General features: G+C 42.5%; 2 protein-coding genes across 9 annotated transcripts; one reads left to right on the plus strand and one right to left on the minus strand.

The window, feature by feature from the left end:
• Nucleotides 1-3,801: 3,801 nt before the first annotated feature.
• On the minus strand, nucleotides 3,802-7,266 carry fahd2a (fumarylacetoacetate hydrolase domain containing 2A). Of its 8 annotated transcripts, none has more exons than XM_014170848.2 (8): nucleotides 6,979-7,266; nucleotides 6,066-6,254; nucleotides 5,746-5,968; nucleotides 5,336-5,395; nucleotides 5,069-5,231; nucleotides 4,863-4,971; nucleotides 4,566-4,653; nucleotides 3,802-4,191 (listed from the first exon to the last, which is right to left on the minus strand). In XM_014170848.2, exons 2-8 carry the CDS (start codon nucleotides 6,233-6,235, stop codon nucleotides 4,129-4,131), a joined length of 876 nt encoding a protein of 291 aa, XP_014026323.1. In that variant the 5' UTR covers nucleotides 6,236-6,254; nucleotides 6,979-7,266; the 3' UTR covers nucleotides 3,802-4,128. The 8 variants fall into 8 exon arrangements, with proteins under 8 accessions (XP_014026323.1, XP_014026322.1, XP_014026324.1 ...); XM_014170847.2 differs by having other exon boundaries at nucleotides 6,066-6,356; nucleotides 6,979-7,247; XM_014170849.2 differs by having other exon boundaries at nucleotides 6,066-6,290; nucleotides 6,979-7,246.
• LOC106585072 (putative aminopeptidase W07G4.4) lies at nucleotides 7,061-17,184 on the plus strand. Its single transcript, XM_014170844.2, has 16 exons — nucleotides 7,061-7,338; nucleotides 10,035-10,076; nucleotides 10,230-10,320; nucleotides 10,425-10,573; nucleotides 10,733-10,841; nucleotides 11,060-11,187; nucleotides 12,801-12,900; nucleotides 13,172-13,247; nucleotides 14,492-14,577; nucleotides 14,727-14,831; nucleotides 14,933-15,008; nucleotides 15,214-15,332; nucleotides 15,433-15,516; nucleotides 15,650-15,707; nucleotides 15,834-16,015; nucleotides 16,118-17,184. Exons 1-16 carry the CDS (start codon nucleotides 7,319-7,321, stop codon nucleotides 16,280-16,282), a joined length of 1,590 nt encoding a protein of 529 aa, XP_014026319.1. The 5' UTR covers nucleotides 7,061-7,318; the 3' UTR covers nucleotides 16,283-17,184.
• The last annotated feature ends 1,430 nt before the right edge of the window (nucleotides 17,185-18,614 follow it).

Consider the following 18,614-nt stretch of genomic DNA (forward strand, 5'->3'; position numbering starts at 1 on the left):
AAACATAACGCTTTGTATTCAGGACATAAAGTTCATTTATTTGCCAAATGTTTTGAAGTTTTACTTTAGTGCCTTATTGAAAACAAGATGCATGTTTTGGAATATTTTATTATGTACAGGCATCTTTCTTTTCACTCTGTCATTTACAATAGTATTGTGGAGTAACTGCAATGTTGTTGATCCATCCTCAGTTTTTACATATCACAGCCATTCAAGTCTGTAATTGTTTTAGTCACCATTGGCCTCATGATAAAATCCCTGAGCAGTTTCCTTCCTCTCCAGCAACTGAGTTTAAGAAGGATGACTGTATCTTTTGTAGTGACTGGGTGTATTGATACACCATCCAAAGTGTAATTAATAGCTTCACCCTGCTCAAAGGGATATTCAATGTCTGCTGTTTAAATGTTTTAACCATCTACCAATAAGTGCCCTTCTTTGTGAGGCATTGGAAAACCTCCCTGGTCTTTGTGGTTGAATCTGTCTTTGAAATTCACTGTCTGACTGAGGGACCTTACAGATAATTGTCTGTGTGGGGTATAGAGATGAGGTAGTCATTCAAAAATCATGTTGATAACATATTGCGCACAGAGTGAGTCAATGCAACTTGTTAAGCAAATGTTCACCCCTGAACTTATTTAGGCTTGCCATATCAAAGGGGTTGAATGCTTATTGACTCAAAACATTTCTGCTTTTAATTTTAAACAAATTTGTAAACATTTCTGAAAATATATAGTTGAAGTCTGAAGTTTACATACACTTACACGGAACCCAAACCAGCTGCGCGCGTGTGCCATCGTGCATACATTTATTTTGTCCCCCCACACCAAACGCGATCACGACACGCAGGTTAAAATATCAAAACAAACTCCGAACCAATTACATTAATTTGGGGACAGATCGAAAAGCATTAAACATGTATGGCAATTTAGCTAGCTAGCTTGCACATGCTAGCTAATTTGTTCTATTTAGCTAGCTTGCTGTTGCTAGCTAATTTGTCCTGGGATATAAACATTGAGTTGTTATTTTACCTGAAATGCACAAGGTCCTCTACTCCGACAATTAATCCACACATAAAACGGTCAACTGAATCATTTCTAGTCATCTCTCCTCCTTCCAGGCTTTTTCATCTTTGAACTTATATGGTGATTGGCATCTAAACTTTCATAGTATTACCTACGACAACCGGCAAAACGGTCCGTCTTTCAATCACCCACGTGGGTATAACCAATGAGGAGATGGCACGTGGGTACCTGCTTCTATAAACCAATGAGGAGATGGGAGAGGCAGGACTGCATCAGAAATAGGAATGACTTCTATTTTAGCCCTTGGCAACGCAGATGCTCATTGGCACGCGTGAGCAGTGTGGGTGCAATAATTGAATAACTTGGATTTCAAAATGTATTTTGCAACGCTCGCGCATACGACGTGTCCGGTCTGGTCAGCATGTCTGATTGTCATTAAAGTCCTTAAAACTTGTTTTTCAACCACTCCACAAATTTCCTGTTAACAAAACTATATTTATGGCAAGTCGGTTAGGACATCTACTTTGTGCATGACACAATTAAGTTTTCCAACAATTGTTTACAGACAGATTATTTCACATATAATTCACTGTATCACAATTCCAGTGGGTCAGAAGTTAAGCACAGTCAACTTAGTGTAGGTTTTAAACAGCTTGGAAAATTCTAGAAAATGATGTCATGGCTTTAGAAGCTTCTGATAGGCTAATTGACATAATTTGAAACAATTGGAGGTGTACCTGTGGATGTATTTCAAATAACAATAAATCAGCCAAGACCTCAGAAAACAATTGTAGACCTCCACAAGTCTGGTTCATCCTTGGGAGCAATTTCCAAACGCCTGAAGGTACCACGTTCATCTGTACAAACAATAGTACGCAAGAATAAACACCACGGGACCACGCAGCCATCATACCGTTCAGGAAGGAGACACGTTCTGTCTCCTGGAGATGAACGTACTTTGGTGCGAAAAGTGTAAATCAATCCCAGAACAACAGCAAAGGACCTTGTGAAGATGCTGGAGGAAACAGGTACAAAAGTATCTATAGCCACAGTAAAACGAGTCCTATAATCAACATAACCTGAAAGGCTGCTCAGCAAGGAAGAAGCCACTGCTCCACTATGGTGTTGAACGCTGAGCTGTAGTCAATGAACAGCATTCTCACATAGGTATTCCTTTTGTCCAGGTGGGAAAGGGCAGTGTGGAGTGCGATTAAGATTGTGTCATCTGTGGATCTGTTGGGGCAGTATGCAAATTGGAGTGGGTCTAGAGTATCCAGGTTAATGGTGTTGATGTGAGCCATGACCAGCCTTTCAAAGCACTTCATGGCTACCGACGTGAGTGCTACAAGGCTGTAATCATTTAGGCAGGTTACCTTCGCTTCCTTGGGCACAGGGACTCGTCGGGGAGAGGTTGAAGATGTCAGTGAAGACACTTGCCAGTTCGTCCGCGCATGCTTTGAGTACACGTCCTGGTAATCCGTCTGGCCCACGGCTTTGTGAATGTTGACCTGTTTAAAGGTCTTGGTCACATTGTCTACAGAGAGCGTTATCACACAGTCGTCCAGGAACAGCTGGTGCTTTCATGCATGCTTCAGTGTTGCTTGCCTCGAAGCAAGAATAAAAGGCATTTAGCTTGTCTGGGAGGCTTGCGTCCCTGGGCAGCTCACGGCTGGGTTTCCCTTTGTAGTCCGTAATAGTTTGAAAGCCCTGCCACATCCGACGAGTGTCAGAGCCGGTGTAATAGGATTCAATCTTAATCCTGTATTGAATCTTTGCCTGTTTGATGGTTCAACTGAGGGCGTAGCGGGATTTCTTATAAGCGTCTGGATTAGTGTCCCGCTCCTTGAAACCAGTTGCTCTAGCCTTTAGCTCGATGTGGATGTTGCCTGTAATCCATGGCTTCTGGTTGGGATATGTACGTATGGTCAATGTGGGGACGACATCGTCGATGCACATATTGATGAAGCCAATGACTGAGGTGGTATACTCCTCAATGCCATTGGATGAATCCCGGAACATATTCCAGTCTGTGCTAGCAAAATTGTCCTGTACCGTAGCATCCACGTCATCTGACCACTTCCATATTGAGTGAGACATTGGTACTTCCTACTTATTTTTTGCTTGTAAGCAGGAATCGGGAGGACAGAATTATGGTCCGATTGGACAAATGTAGGGCGAGGGAGAGCTTTGAATGCGTCTCTGTATATGGAGTAAAGGTGATCTAGAGTTTTTTCCCCCCCTGTTGCACAGGTGACACGCTGGTAGAAATTTGGTAAAACGGATTGCCTGCATTAAAGTCCCTGGCCACTAGGAGTACCGCTTCTGGATGAGCATTTTCTTGTTTGCTTATGACCTTATACAGCTGGTTGAGTGCGGTCTTAGTGCCAGCATCGGTTTGTAGTGGTAAATAGATGGCTACGAATAATACAGATGAGAAATCTTGGTAGATAGTATGGTCTACAGCTTATCATAAGGTACTCTACTTCAGGCGAGCAATTAACTTGAGACTTCTTTAATATTAGACATCGCGTACCAAAAAATAATCACTGTTCTGTGTGTTCCAAATGTCACTTGACTGGTCACAAATGGCACCCTATTCCCTATATAGTTAACTACTTTTGACTTTTGGGCCCTAATAAAAAGTAGTGCACTATGTAGTAAATAGGGTGCCATTGGAAAGCAGTGTTATGATTTCTGTGAAGACTAGTCACACATTTAGTGGTACTGTAGAATCATGACAGTATATGTTTTGTATAAGAAGGATCACAGAAAACAAGAATAAAGAACTTGGATTTATAAAAGTAATCTATTCAATTCTATATACATTCCACAAAAAATGTGCAACTTTAGTTAGATTGATAGAGTTTACAAACCTAATTCACCATTAGGTTTGTAATTTACACAGGCAGTCTAATTTGGATCCTTTGACCAATCAGATGAGCTTTTTCCAATAATTGGGAAAAATATCATAATTGGGCTTCCTGTGTAAACAAAGATTAGATCTGATTTACAGTAGACTAGATTAATGACACTTGGGTCCAAAGATAGCTGAATCAAGATTGAAGAGAGAGCTGTCCAATAGGCTGGCTGCTTCAGGGGTCAGAGCTCAGACAACATTGTTGCGTATGACCCCGACCTGGTCTATTTGACATTCCACCACATCTCCTTTCTGAAACACACACAGGAACACTTCATTACACCTTTCACAAGACAGGACCACAACAGGCAACGCTTGTAACTCTTGTGCCCTATCTGATCTTTTCAGATCTATGGGAAGTGCCTAGCCCTATAAGAGTTTGGGGTGGATGTGGAGTTCATTACTACTATATGTAACAATATGGATTCATTCCAGGCTAACTACATTACAGACATATGTCAGATCTCAAAATGCTTGGATAGGTGTTTAACATGTCAGCTAACCAAATCATATGATTTAGCAATCAGTCGTAGTGGCACATAACCATTGATTGATTCATTACAACATCTGCAAAGTAGTTAGCCTGGTACACAACCAATGTCTTTATATAAGTGTGTGATGCTGACCTTGAGAAAGACAGGTGGGTTCCTGAACACACCCACACCTGGAGGAGTCCCCGTCAGAAACACGTCACCTGGAGACAAGGTCACAAACCTAACACAGGAGAAAACACACACGCAAATCTTTATCATAGAGCAACTGTAGACTACTCATTAGCTGTCACAAATATTGGTTTTGTGATGACAGTGTAACTCAGTTGTCATAACTGTTAGTGACTTATGTATACCTTGTGATAGAGGGCTCAAGTAAAGTATTACCATCACAAAAACTATGAACACATTGTGTGTGTGTGTGTCACTCACTGTGAGACCCAGGCCACCACTTGCTCAGTCTTAAAGATCAGCTGGTCAGTGTTGCTGTTCTGGACTGCAATTCCATTCACCAGACAGCGGATTCCCAGGTTATGGGGGTCTGACGACAAATACAGATACATTTTAGCAACCACTCTGCCAAAGTAAGCAAATTATATGTATACGTTTTATCTTGTGTTTCTCCCTCCCTCTCTCACCCGTCACAGCGGAGGTGGTCACTAAGGCAGGGCCGAGAGGACAGAAGCTGTCAAAGGTTTTTCCCAGCAGCCACTGGTTCCCGTTGCGTTTCATCTGCCAATCACGTGCGCTGACATCGTTGGCAACGGTGAAACCTGCCACGTAAGACATAGCATCCTCTTCCTTGGAGAGAGAGTGGAGAGGGGGGGGTTGAGTACACATAGGTAGAGTGAGCTCATCTGTGGGACATGAAACCCCTGTGTCTGTCAAGTTGCATTCAGCCTCACCTTAATGTGTTTCCCCTTTCGTCCAATCACAAAGGCTAGCTCCACCTCCCAGTCCACCTCCTCCAATCAGGAATAACCAGGAATAAGAATCCATCAATTAAGTTATTGAATGCAGAAACTGTAACACCCAGGCTACAGTACCTCTGTACATTATAATTGTATCAGGCACGGATCTAGGATCATGCAAATCTACTGATTCTCCATCTTCTCCTCCGGGCCTGACAGGGGTCGTGTTCTCCTGCTCAGAAGTTGTGTACCACGCCATCGACTGTGCCGTCGGGCACCAGATTGCTATAACATATTATGTGGTTAGCTGATACGTAAAATACCTATCCAGGTGTTGTAAGATCTGGCATGCATCAGCAACGCCTGGGCAGAGGAACACGCCCAGTGACTAAAGCTGCTCTCACCTGGCTCTCGTCGGGCAGTGTGATGTCATCGAAGGGCCCAGTAATGGCGCTGGGGAACTTGCTGAAGATGATTGGCTCTTTAGGGATAGGGGCGTTCTGCTCAAGGCAGTGGTCCCGGTAGTTCATCCCCACACACACCACCTTCTCTGGGGCTAGGACTGGGGACAGCAGCCTCACCTCCGCAAAGGGAACCACACACTGAGCAGGACTAACCTCCAGTGCCCTGAGAGAAAGAGGATAGTATGTGCTCTGGTGGAAAGGATGGCTACTGACAAGCAACAAGACAGTGTGTGTGTGTGTGTGTGTGATGTATGTGTTACCTCTGTGCACACTGCATGCCCTTCGCTCCCATCTCCAGCAGCTCTCTCATTGTCATGGGCATCGAAGGGTCAAAGGCCTTAAGGTCAATGACCCCTAGCCCCTCCCCCCGATCAACGCCGACTCTAACCCCTCCCTCATCGCCTTGGCGGCAGAACTGCACCAATCGCATCGCAGCGCCACACACACGTCTACCGGGGATAGCAGACAGTCTATCAGACAAGCTCCTTGAGATGAGAGACAAGGAGTGAAGAGGAAGTCTCATCTACTGAGAACAGAGAGCAGGAAAAATACTGAGAGAGGAAAGCAGAGACAACGAGTAAATGTACAAAAAGGAAAGAAAGTGAAGGGGTGAATTTAATAGTTTCAGACAACAGGGTGTGCTAAGAATTGTCCAATCCCAATTTCTGTAGATAATCTCAAAGTGCAGTAGCCTATATACTGTTTTATGATGCAGTAAAGTGACTCATGAGTTCAGAGCTCTAGGGTAGCTAGTTGCACATCGACATCTCAGAAACCCGAATATGGACAGAGCAAAGGAATTTCCAAAATATCTAATAAACCCTTGCGGGTGTCTTCAAACTCTTAGTTGCAATGTCAATTATTTTATTGGTGATAAGGTTATCACCATGACCGCAAACTCTACTCCCGTAGATAACATACAGTTACAGTATCTTTACAATCAAGATAATATAAAGTCGCACAGTATTCAGTTAAAACCGTCCTACCTGAACACCAGTGATTACTGACACCGCAAATGCAAAATAACCACAAGCCAACAACAATGTTGCACAACCAAATCTGCAAATATATCCAAGTCAATCAAGAGTAGCTCATTTTACTGATATCATATGGTCAGTCAGGTGAAAAGTCTAATAAACCGTCTCATTATTGGACCAATGATCAGGCACTCACCTTGCTGGCTTGTCCACTGAACAGACAACATGCACAGGATTGGACTTCCTGGTTCGGTATTTGTAGTTCAGTTTATTGGATACTGTCACTCAATGCTCTCAGTTGTGTAGAGACTTCTCTAGTATGTACATCATATACATAACACTTCCAATTGATACTATATGTGGATACTTTTTATGTGTAGATAATCTGCACATTTCCGCGTAGTAATCAGTATGTAAAAATTACAACTCCCAGGACTACGTTGAAAGGACGTTGATAAATCACGTGATTGACCGAGGAAGCTTCGTTTTGTCAGCTGACGGCTTAGCTTGCTGTCTTTTTCCCTCAAGACATCGGAATGCCAGCAATGTGTACCCAGTAAGCCCATTTATTCATACATTTACCCGTTCTGTGCTAACTTTCCGTCAGAATATGTACTTTATGAAATGCATGTGTGCAGGATCTGTTGTTATTGCGTATTAATTAATGAGACGTGGTTTTCCTAAACAGGATTGAATGCACACAGTGCCTTCAGAAAGTATTCACACCCCTTGACTTTTTCCTAATTTTGTTGTGTTACAGCCTGAATTTTAAATTGATTAATTTAGATTTTGTGTCACAGGCCCACACACAAAATAGCCCATCTTGATAACGTGGAATATTTTTTGATTTGTTTTTGTTATGGCAAGCCTAAATAAGTGCAGGAGTAAACATTTGCTTAATAAGTTGAATGGACTAACTTTGTGTGCGATAATGGTCTTTAACATGATTTTTGAATGACTACCCCATCTCTTTACCCCAAACATACAATTATCTGTAAGGGCCCTCAGTCAAGCAGTGCATTTCAAGCACAGATTCAACCACAAAGACCAGGGAGGTTTTCCAATGCCTCATAAAGAAGGGCACCATTGGTAGATGGGTATAAATAAATAAAGCAGACATTTAATATCCCTTTGAGCATGGTGAAATTATTCATTACACTTTTGATGGTGTGTCAATACACCCAGTCAGATACACGCGCCCTTCCTAACTCTGTTGCCAGAGAGGAAGAAAACCACTCAGGCATTTCACCATGAGACCAATGGTGACTTTAAAACAGTTCTAGTTTAATGGCTGTGATAGAAGAAAACTGAGGATGGATAAACATTGAAATTACTCCACAATACTAAGGTAAATGACAGCGTGAAAAGAAAGAAGCCTGTACAGAATACAAATATTCCAAAACATACATCCTTTTTGCAATTTGGCAAAGAAATTAACTATATGTCCTGAATACAAAGTATTATGATTGGGGCAAACAACGCATCACTGAGTACCACTCTTCATATTTTCAAGCATGGTGATGGTTGCATCATGTTATTGGTATGCTTGTCATCAGCAAGGACTAGGGAGTTTTTTTGGGGTATAAAAATAAACATAATAGAGCTAAGCACAGACAACATCCTTGAGGAAAGACCTAGTTCAGTCTGCTTACTGACAATGGGAGACAAATTCACCTTTCAGCAGGACAATAACCTAAAACACAATGTCAACTATACACTGGAGTTGTTTACCAAGATGACATTGAATGCCCCTGACTGGTCAAGTTACAGTTTTGACTTAAATTGTCTTTAAACTCTATGGCAAGATTTGAAAATGTCTGTCTAGCGATGATCAACAACCAACTTGACAGAGCTTGAAGAATTATTGTACGATCCAGGTGTGCAAAGCTCTTTGACTCACCCAGAAAGACTCACAGCTGCCTCATGTGATTCTAACAAGAATTGACTCAGAGGTGTGAATACTTATGTAATTTAGAATTTGCATTTCATTTTCAATAAATTGCAAATATTTTTGAAAGCATGTTTTCACTTTGTCTTTATGGGGTATTGTGTGGAGATTGGTGAGAGAAAAAATATATTTATTCCATTTTGAATTCAGGCTGTAAAACAAAATGTGGAAATGGTCAAAGGGTATGAATGCTTTCTGAAGGCACTGTATTTAAATCCCCTTTTTCTGTCTGCATGGAGTGGACTGTCCTTTGTCTTTGCAGACAGCTACTTATCCAGATCGTTGCAATTTTTCCTCCAATTACCAGCAAGCTAGCTTTCTATTAAAGCCCTATTGGCCTATATCTAATCTGCCAATTTGTACTTTCTGTTGCTAGGTCATGTGCCTACTTCTTGTTACTTCCCTCAAATCAGTATCTCAAATTGAAATGTTCCCCATATGATGGCATTACATATTATTCTCGTTCCAAATGCATGAATGTACACACATGACAGGAAAGGGAGGGTGAGAGAAAGGGAACAATGTCCTTTTTAGAATACTGCATTTAATTCAAAGCATGGTTTGTGCAATGGAAAGATGAGTACTAAGTTAGGCTCATATAGTCTGCAGCTCTGCATATCACACAGGGTGCATCTCATGGTCCTTTGTATCTCTCTAGAACCCAAGGGGGTATACCCAGTTTACAGCCGGTCCCCCTTTTGGGTTCTCAGCTGATGGTAAGGACCACAGCTGGCTCCAAGTGAACTACAATCCCCACGCTCTGTTTAATCCTGGCGCTCTGTCTAAACACATACGCTTAACTTACGCATACATTAAATCACATAGGGTGCATTTCAATGGTCTAAAGGTATGTCCTTTCCTCATCTCCTTTCTTTCTGCATCTGTACTGATGTGAATAGACTGGACAGGGGAATGCAAAAGAGCTGCTTTAGACTATTGAGAATCCAAAGTGCACAAATCCTGCAGATTATTTGGAGACCGAAGGTTTTTCTGAAGCCAGACTTTGACCCAATGTCACTAAAATCACTAACCCTGCAGTAGAGAATACCAGACAGGAATTTAAAGCAATATTCTATCACCCTTTTCTGAGTTGGTAACCAGTGCCGTCTGTTTGTGCTATAATTGTAGCCAACTCCTTGGTCACCCATTGTCATGCCAAACAATGTTTGGCTTAACAATGACACCAATGGAATTAGTTGGCAAGAGCACAAACAAATCTGGGACCAGGCTACTGAGTTGGACCTTCAAGAACAATACTATTGAGCCTATATTGAGCTGTATTGAATGTGCATTTCTCTTTATAGTGTCCAGCCCATCGAGTGGACCACTGACTGTAAGAACCAGAAGTGAGTATTGAGGAACTGCTGGTCAGGTCACATGTCGTGTTTGTGTGTGTGTGGGGGGGGGGGGGGGATAGGATTTGGAAATTAATTTTATTTCGCCACAAGGGTGGAAGAACAAAATGTGTGTGTGTGTGCTCTGTGTGTGTTTTCTCCTAGTTATGATGGCATAGTCTTGGTGACCCAGAGTTATGACACGCTGCCCAAGGAGCTGGAATGTCTGAAAGCACCTCTGCAGGACTACAGCTCTGTGAGTCACGCACACACTCACACCAACAACATAGAAAGATGAAGATACCCCTCCTACTTTCTCTTCTCCTCTCTCATTTCTCCTCTCTCTCCTTTCTCCTCAAGGTGGACTGTGGTCTGGGAGATAAGGTGGTGGTGTTGATGGTTCCGGGGTTGCCTGGTAAACGCTTGGTGTTTGCGTCTACCGGGCCCGTAAACCGGGACTACGATGACGTCCGACGCTTCAGCGATGCAGCCGTTAAAGGCATCAAGAGGTCCAAGTCAACACCAAATATATACACACACACACACACACACACACACACACACACACACACACACACAAAATGTACCAAGAGGTTACTGTGTATCTGTATTCCTGTCCTGTGTGTTTCTCTCCCATTCATTACCATGTACTGTGGGTATTTCTTCAGGGCCATGAAAGCAGGCATGCAGCGTCCCCTGCTGGTCTGTCCTCGTCACAGCAGCTATGACAGGAGCACCGTCGTTGCTGCCCTAGGGGCCCTGCACGCCCTCTACATGGTGAGAACACTGTGAAATAAGCAATAGATACCTGAACACTGACGATTTCTCTCGTTGTTTTATTGGGCAATGTTTCGAGCTGAAGGCACTCCTATGCCCATTAAAAAAAAGACCCTTTGCACACAGGTGGAGCTCAATTGTCTTTTGCTCCAAATGTGGTGCAGACATTCATCCTTTATCCACAATTTCTCTCTTTCCCCTCTCTCACTCTTTTCCAGCCTCTGGAGGTGAGGGAGGTGTCTGTGAAGCCTAGCCAGTATAAAGTGTGTGTTCTAGGGTTGTGGGTGGACCAGGAGGCCCAGGGGAAGGAGTTGGTGGATCTGGTCTCTGCTCTGGAGAGTGGACGGTGAGTTGCGCACACCCATATTTTCATCTGTAACAAAGGAGAGATCTCTCTTATGGGGAGACATATGTTAAATTATATGTTAAATGTCCTCATGCTGAACAGATTTTCCTCAAGGACCCATTAGGTCTGTTGGGATAGATTTTCCTCCATCTTGGAATAAACATTTTTTAAATTAAACGTTTTAAAAACGTATTCTCAGGAACCATACGTCCAAATCATACCAATGTTGGCCCATGGTACATTTCTTAACTTAGTTTGGGGAAAAAAGTAAAGATTGGTTAAAAAATGGCTGGGTTATTGATAAATAAGGAAATCAGATTTTACATGTTCATTTATCCCACTAGAGTCTGTCTGTGCCCCAGAGGAAGCCTAATTAGCATAATAATACAAATCCCCATTAACATCCGTCGGTATAAGGTAAACTTATCTGTCTCAATCCACCGCATCCGCCAATGTCGCACTTCCTCATCTGCGGTGAAAGGTGACGGCACTAGAGCGGTGTCAGACCATGAGGCATCGGTTGTTTTGCTTTAGGACGACCACAGGCCTTACAAGACTCGTCTGAAGGTCGCCCGGTAGAGTTGAAAAAATGTATGGAAGTGTATATATGGAGACTGTTTAGTGCCAAAAATAAAGAGTCCCCCAATGTATGTAACCATCTGTTGTTCCATGTAGTGAATCTGTTATTGTATGGGCTAATAGCAGTAGGGCCAAAAATAGTTTTTTTTCATACTATTGGTCTTCACGATGGCCTATCAACTTAAGGGTAATCAAAGACGTTAACATAAGGAACCATGTGAAGTTTGGCATTGATATCTTACAAAATAAGGAATCTATTAACAATTCACTTATTTGACTATTTAATTATAAAACAAATCTTCTTATGGTCTGCATTCAAAGATGGCCACACTATACCAGTAGATCCATGCCAAAATATGCTAAAAAAATATATATACTTAATCTTCTTCTCATGAACAATAGGACCAAATGACACCACATGTACCACCGTAGGCATACATTCCAAATGTCTTAACTTAGTTTGAGAAAAGTTAAGGGATTGGTCAAAAGATGGCTGAGTTATGGAATAGCCTTCATTTCTCAGAACAAGAATAGACTGACGAGTTTCAGAAGAAAATACTTTGTTTCTGGCCAATTTGAGCCTGTAATCGAACCCACAAATGCTGATGCTCCAGATACTCAACTAGTCTAAAGAAGGCTAGTTGACTAGTCTAAATTTAGACAAGTCTAAATGTTATTGCTTCTTTAAGCAGAACAACAGTTTTCAGCTGTGCTAACATAATTGCAAAACGGTTTTCTAATGATCAATTAGCCTTTTTAAAATGATAAACTTGGATTAACTAACGTGCCATTGGAACACAGGAGTTGGTTGCTGATAATGGCCTTCTGTACGCCTATGTAGAGATACCATAACAAATCTGCAATTTCCAGCTACAATAGTCATTTGCAACATTAATAATGTCTACACTGTATTTCTGATCAATTCGATGTTATTTTAATGGACAGAAATGTGCTTTTCTTTCAAAAACAAGGACATTTTATAAGTGACCCCAAACTTTTGAAGGGTAGTGTATATATGATCTTTCTCTCTCCAGGCTTGCTTGCCGTGACATAGGAGGGTCTGATCCTGAGAGGATGGCTGCTCCTCGAGTAGCTGAGTATGTCCAGGCCCTCTTTAAGGAGAGCCCAGTGCAGGTGAGAGGCTTTAATCATTCATCCAAAAAAAGAAAAGGTGATGGTATCTCCCAAAAAGACAACAACACAAGTATTTTATTCATAGGGGTTGTGGTCTTTTTGGGAGATGCCATCACCTTTTCTTTTTTGGAATATGACTATACGTAGATGAGCACCCCATTCCATAGAAGCCTTTAGTAGAGCCAGCATATGTCATTTCTACTTCTCTCAAGTACTGGATCTCACTAATATATTAGTGTTAATGTGATAATGCTGAACTGGCCTGTCTCAGGTGGATGTGGTGAGTGATCTGAAGGTGCTGGAGAAGGAGTATCCCTGCCTCGCTGCTGTGAACCGCTGTGCCAATGGTAAGTGTGTGTACAGTGCATTCGGAAAGTATTTAGACTCCTTGACTTTTTCCACATTGTTTCGTTACAGCCTTATTTTAAAATCGATTAAATTGTTTTTCCCCTCATCAAGCTACACACAATACCCCATAAAAACAGGTTTTTAGAAAGAAAACACTGAAATATCTAATTTACATAAGTATTCAGTACTTTGTTGAAGCATCTTTGGCAGCGATTACAGCCTCAAGTCTTCTTGGATATGGAGTAGGTTTTCATCAAGGATCTCTCTGTACTTTGCTCCATTCATCTTTCCCTCGATCCTGACTAGTCTCCCAGTCCCTGCTACTGAAAAACATCCCCACAGCATGACGCTGCCACCACCATGCTTCACCGCAGGGATGGTGCCAGGTTTCCTCCAGACGTGACGCTTGGCATTCAGGCCAAAGAGTTCAGTCTTGGTTTCATCAGACCAGAGAATCTTGTTTCTCATGGTCTGAGAGTCTTTAGGTGCCTTTTAGCAAACTCCAAGCGGGCTGCCATGTGCTTTTTACTGAAGAGTTCCGTCTGGCCACTCTACCATGAAGGCCTGATTGGTGGAGTGCTGCAGGTTCTCCCATCTCCACAGAGGAGCTCTGTCAGAGCTCCATCGGGTTCTTGGTCACCTCCCTGACCAAGGCCCTTCTCCCCGGATTGCTCAGTTTGGCCGGCCCTCCAGCTCTAGAAAGAGTCTTAGTGTTTCCAAACTTCTTCCATTAAAAATTATGGCGGCCACTGTGTTCTTGGGGACCTTCCATGCTGCAGAAATGTTTTTGTACCCTTCCCCAGATCTGTGCCTCAACACAGTCCTGTCTCTGAGCTCTACAGACAATTCCTTCGACCTCATGGCTTGGTTTTTGCTCAGACATTCACTGTCATGCACTGTCAACCTTTCTATAGACAGGTGTGTGTGTGTGCCTTTCCAAATCATGTTGAATCAATTGAATTGACCACAGGTGGACCAAGTTGTAGAAACATCTCAAGGATGATCAATGGACACAGGATGCACCTGAGCTCAATTTCATGTCTCATAGCGAAGGGTCTGAGTACGTATATAAATAAGGTATTTCTGTTTTTTAATAATCCTTTTTAGAATAAGGCTGTAACGTAACAAAATGTGGAAAAAGTCTAGGGGCCTAAATACTTTTTGTGTGTGTGTGTGTGTGTGTGTGTGTGTGTGTGTGTGTGTGTGTGTGTCTCTTTCATCCATGTGGGTTTGTCTTCTGTAGCTGTGCCTCGTCACCAGGCCAGGGTAATCAAACTGCAGTACTGTGGAGAAGGACCCGTTCAACACACACTGATGCTGGTCGGCAAGGTGAGCAGGAGAGAGAGGAAGGAGGGGGGGGTGGAAGAGGGGAAAATTATGAATTGATAATGGCGTGGGGTGTTCCTATCATGTCATGACCATGTTTTTCTGTGTGTAACATGCATGCATTTGTGTGTGTGTCTCCCTCTCTCTCTCAGGGCATCACCTATGACACCGGTGGAGCTGACATCAAGGCTGGTGGCATCATGGCTGGCATGCACAGAGATAAGTGTGGTGCTGCTGCCGTGGCTGGGTTCTTCCAGGTAAATAACTAACACTTTGATACCCTTCAGTGATCACTAGTGGACTCATAGTCCCTGACATAGTCTGTTACTCCTGCTAACATGGAGCTGTGTCCTGTCAGGTCTTGGCCAAACTCAAGCCCAGGCATCTGAAGGTGGTGGGTGGCATGGCGATGGTGAGGAACAGCGTGGGCTCAGGTCAGTGTGACATCGTGGGGTGGGGGTTTCACCCATAGAAATAGAATCTAGAATATAAAAATCTAATATAGATTATATTTCAATGGTTTCACCTACTGAGTAGTTGGCCTCTTCCCTCTCTCCTCTAAATATGTGTGTGTGATATGTTCTGTCTCTCTGACAGAATGAGGGTTTAAGGGTTGTGTTTCTCTCTCTGTTCTGTCAGACTGCTACGTAGCTGATGAGTTGGTGGTGTCCCGTGCGGGTCGCAGGGTTCGCGTAGGGAACACAGATGCTGAGGGACGCATGGTGATGGTCGACCTGCTTTGTGAGATGAAAGAGAAGGTAAAGGACACACAACTCTATTCCACGTCCTCCCCCACTCTCCCTGTTCCTCCTGTCAAACCTATTCTCTGTCATCTTAATCTCATGTCTTCCTCTACAGGCGGTACGTGAGGTATCTCCTCAGCTGTTTACCATCGCCACTCTGACAGGACATGCCATCAGAGCCATGGGACCCAACTACTCTGTGAGTACTGGACCTTACACACACATTATCTGTACTGTACCATACACAGACTCTTTATAAAATAGCACACTGGCCATGGTGAGAATGATTGCTAATAATGTAAAGTTGTTGATTTAAACTCTTTCGGTTATAGATCATCATGGACAACGGAGCTGCCCATCGCTCTGGCAATGCCCGTCAGTGGCAGAAAGGTGAGACGCTCGACACACACTATTCAAACAAATCAGCAAACCAGGGTTTACAGGTCGGAACATGGGTTTTCTGGTATGAACACGGTGTATGTAACCTGTTAGTCCTTTCACTCTCCCTCTCTGTAGCAGGGGAAGTTCTGGGTGATCTGTTTGAGGTGTCCAGTATCAGGCGTGAGGACTATGACTTCCATAAGGGGAAGTCAGAGTATGAGGAGATTCTGCAAAGCAACAACCTACCATCCTCTGCTACCCCCCGTGGACATCAGACCCCCGCTGCCTTCCTCATCATGGCCTCTGGGCTGGACAAGGTACACACACACACACACACACACACACTCCACAGTCCTGTTCATAACCCTGAATCTAACCTAATCGCTTTTTTTTGTGTTTGTCTTGTTTCCCTCCATCAGCACGGTGTGGACTCTGGCACTCCTCTGCCTTACTCTCACATCGACATCGCTGGCTCTAGCGGCCCCTTCCCTGGTGTTCCCACCGGAGCTCCAATCCTCGCTATGGCTACCAACTACATCCTGCCCAGTGCCTATCAACCCAATGACGCCCTGCCCAGAGCCTAGCAATTTGATGATAGAAATAGAATGTGTCAAATGGACCCTATTTTCCACCTCTTGAGAAATGTCACATAGAGCAGTCCTGATAGTGCCAGTTCAATTGATATGTTTCACAAAGTATTCATGAACACAGATATCCATCAATGCTGTGATATTGGTAGTTCATTTCGAACATTCCGATACCTCTAAGATCTGTTGTTCTATAGATTATATTTCTAAGATTCTGCTACTGTTTATCGTTCACCCTCAAATGTCAATTTCTTTACCCCTATTTCTAACATGAGTCACTGTATTGAATTCACTCTCAATTACCAAACACGCTTTGGTCATGCAGCCATTTTGTGAGTTGCAGGTCACATGGTTGTGTGCCAGACGATATCAAGGAACATATCAAGCATAATGCATTTTGTTTTTGTTCAATCAATGTTAGCGGTTGCTAGTTCCAGGTATTGCGAAATGGGTACAGGTTACATAGGTAGGCCTACTAGGTCAGCAATCATATGGTTGTAAGTCTATTTGTATTCATTAAGGATCCCCATTAGCTGCTGGGCAGCAGCTACTCTTCCTGGGGTCCAACAACATTAAGTCAGTTTTATACAATTAAAATATTACATGACATTACATTTGATAACACTTCACAACACATTGTGTGCCCTCAGGTCACCACTCTACTACCACACAGGGGTGTAACTTTCACTGGGAACATGTCTCCCCCCCCACATTCTGAAATTGCATTTTTGTCCCTCCCCAGTTTTATCATTGGATAAAGCAGTCGGTAGGCTGTTTGGAGTGTTTATCTGACAAAAAAGATATCATAATTATGTGTGTGTCCCCCACTTCTAAAACCAAAGTTGTGCCCATGCTACCACATATCTACAATAAAAAAAAAGTCCCTTAAGGAAGTCATAGTCCGCAGTGTGGGTTTCTCTTTTCTCTCATGATTGTCTTAACTCACCACGTACACTGCACCGCTCTGATTCAGAGGGGTTGGGTTAAATGTGGAAGACACATTTAAGTTGAATATATTGTTGGACAATTGACGAGGTATCTATTCACCTTACACAAGTCAACAAAGTATTTTTTTTAACATCCATTTGAAAACATTTTCCAACACTCCCGGCCTCGTTAATCACCAATACTTGGTGTGAAAAAACAAAATATTATGTTCCCATATATCGAGTGGAAATGTCATAAACTGCTTCAGGCTGGACCCTGTGATAATTTGATACTGAAATTCTCTAGCAATAGCTCAAGTCAGGTCAGAAATAAAGGGAGGCAGACAGGTGGAGAAGATGGATGAATATGATTGAAAGAACCAGAATTTATCAGGATATTTTCTTCTGTCCTTTTTTTTCAGCTTTAGGCCTCTGTATTTTAGTTAGTTGAATGTAAGTAATAGGCCAACAGCTGCATTGGCCATTAGGATATATCTGAGTTCCATGCTCTCATTTCTTGAGCTGCCAATAGAGTACCAAAGTATAAGTCATAATACCCATAAAACCTAGCGGTCAAAACAGGGAAATTGTTCCAATTGTTTTCCACCATTCATTTTTCCCATAGGGGATTTTAGAAACCCTAAAAATAAGGGCAGTGTTTCATGTAGGCTAACACTGGCATGCCGTTTTGATAACTGTGTAAATCTTTCTCCGACAAGGTGACTTATCAATATAATTGCCTGTATTTACCCACAACAAATGAAATGCTTATTAGCTGCTAATGTGGCTATCATAAAGAACTACAAATGCCATGATATGGAGGAGACTCAAATCGGGGCAAAGGAAAGAATTTCTGGATTAACTATGTTAGCTAAATGTAGAAATTAATAAATTGGCTACATTTCTTTAAATATACCTGTTAGCAAAGGTGCCAGCTAGAGATGATGTGCAGGGATTTGTTGTCTTGTATAATGTCTATTTGATGCTAATTAGTGTGTTTTGAATCAGAGTAAATAGAGCCAAATATATTGATAAGTCACCTTGTCCGAGAGATTTACACGGTAGGGTAAGCCTACACAAAACACAGCCCTTATTTTAAGGTTTTCGAAAATCCCCTATGGGGAAAATGAATGGTGGAAAAACGGAACCATTTCCGTTTGACTGCTAGGTTTTATGGGTATTATGACACCACTGTGGGGCTCTATGGATCACATTCTATCAATGTGTCCATATGGTAGTTTTATTTTACTTGAGATTTTTATGAATAACCACGTGACAAAAACGTTATTATTGAAGTTCCACGAAAATGTGCATAAATAAATATAACTGGCACCCAGATCAGTAGAAATCGTAAGTTTCCCCAAACTCATGAGCTGCCTATAGACCCTTTTTCGAGTACGTTA

Source organism: Salmo salar, chromosome ssa24 (assembly GCF_905237065.1).
Source record: "Salmo salar chromosome ssa24, Ssal_v3.1, whole genome shotgun sequence".
NCBI classification, from domain to species: Eukaryota; Metazoa; Chordata; class Actinopteri; order Salmoniformes; family Salmonidae; genus Salmo; species Salmo salar.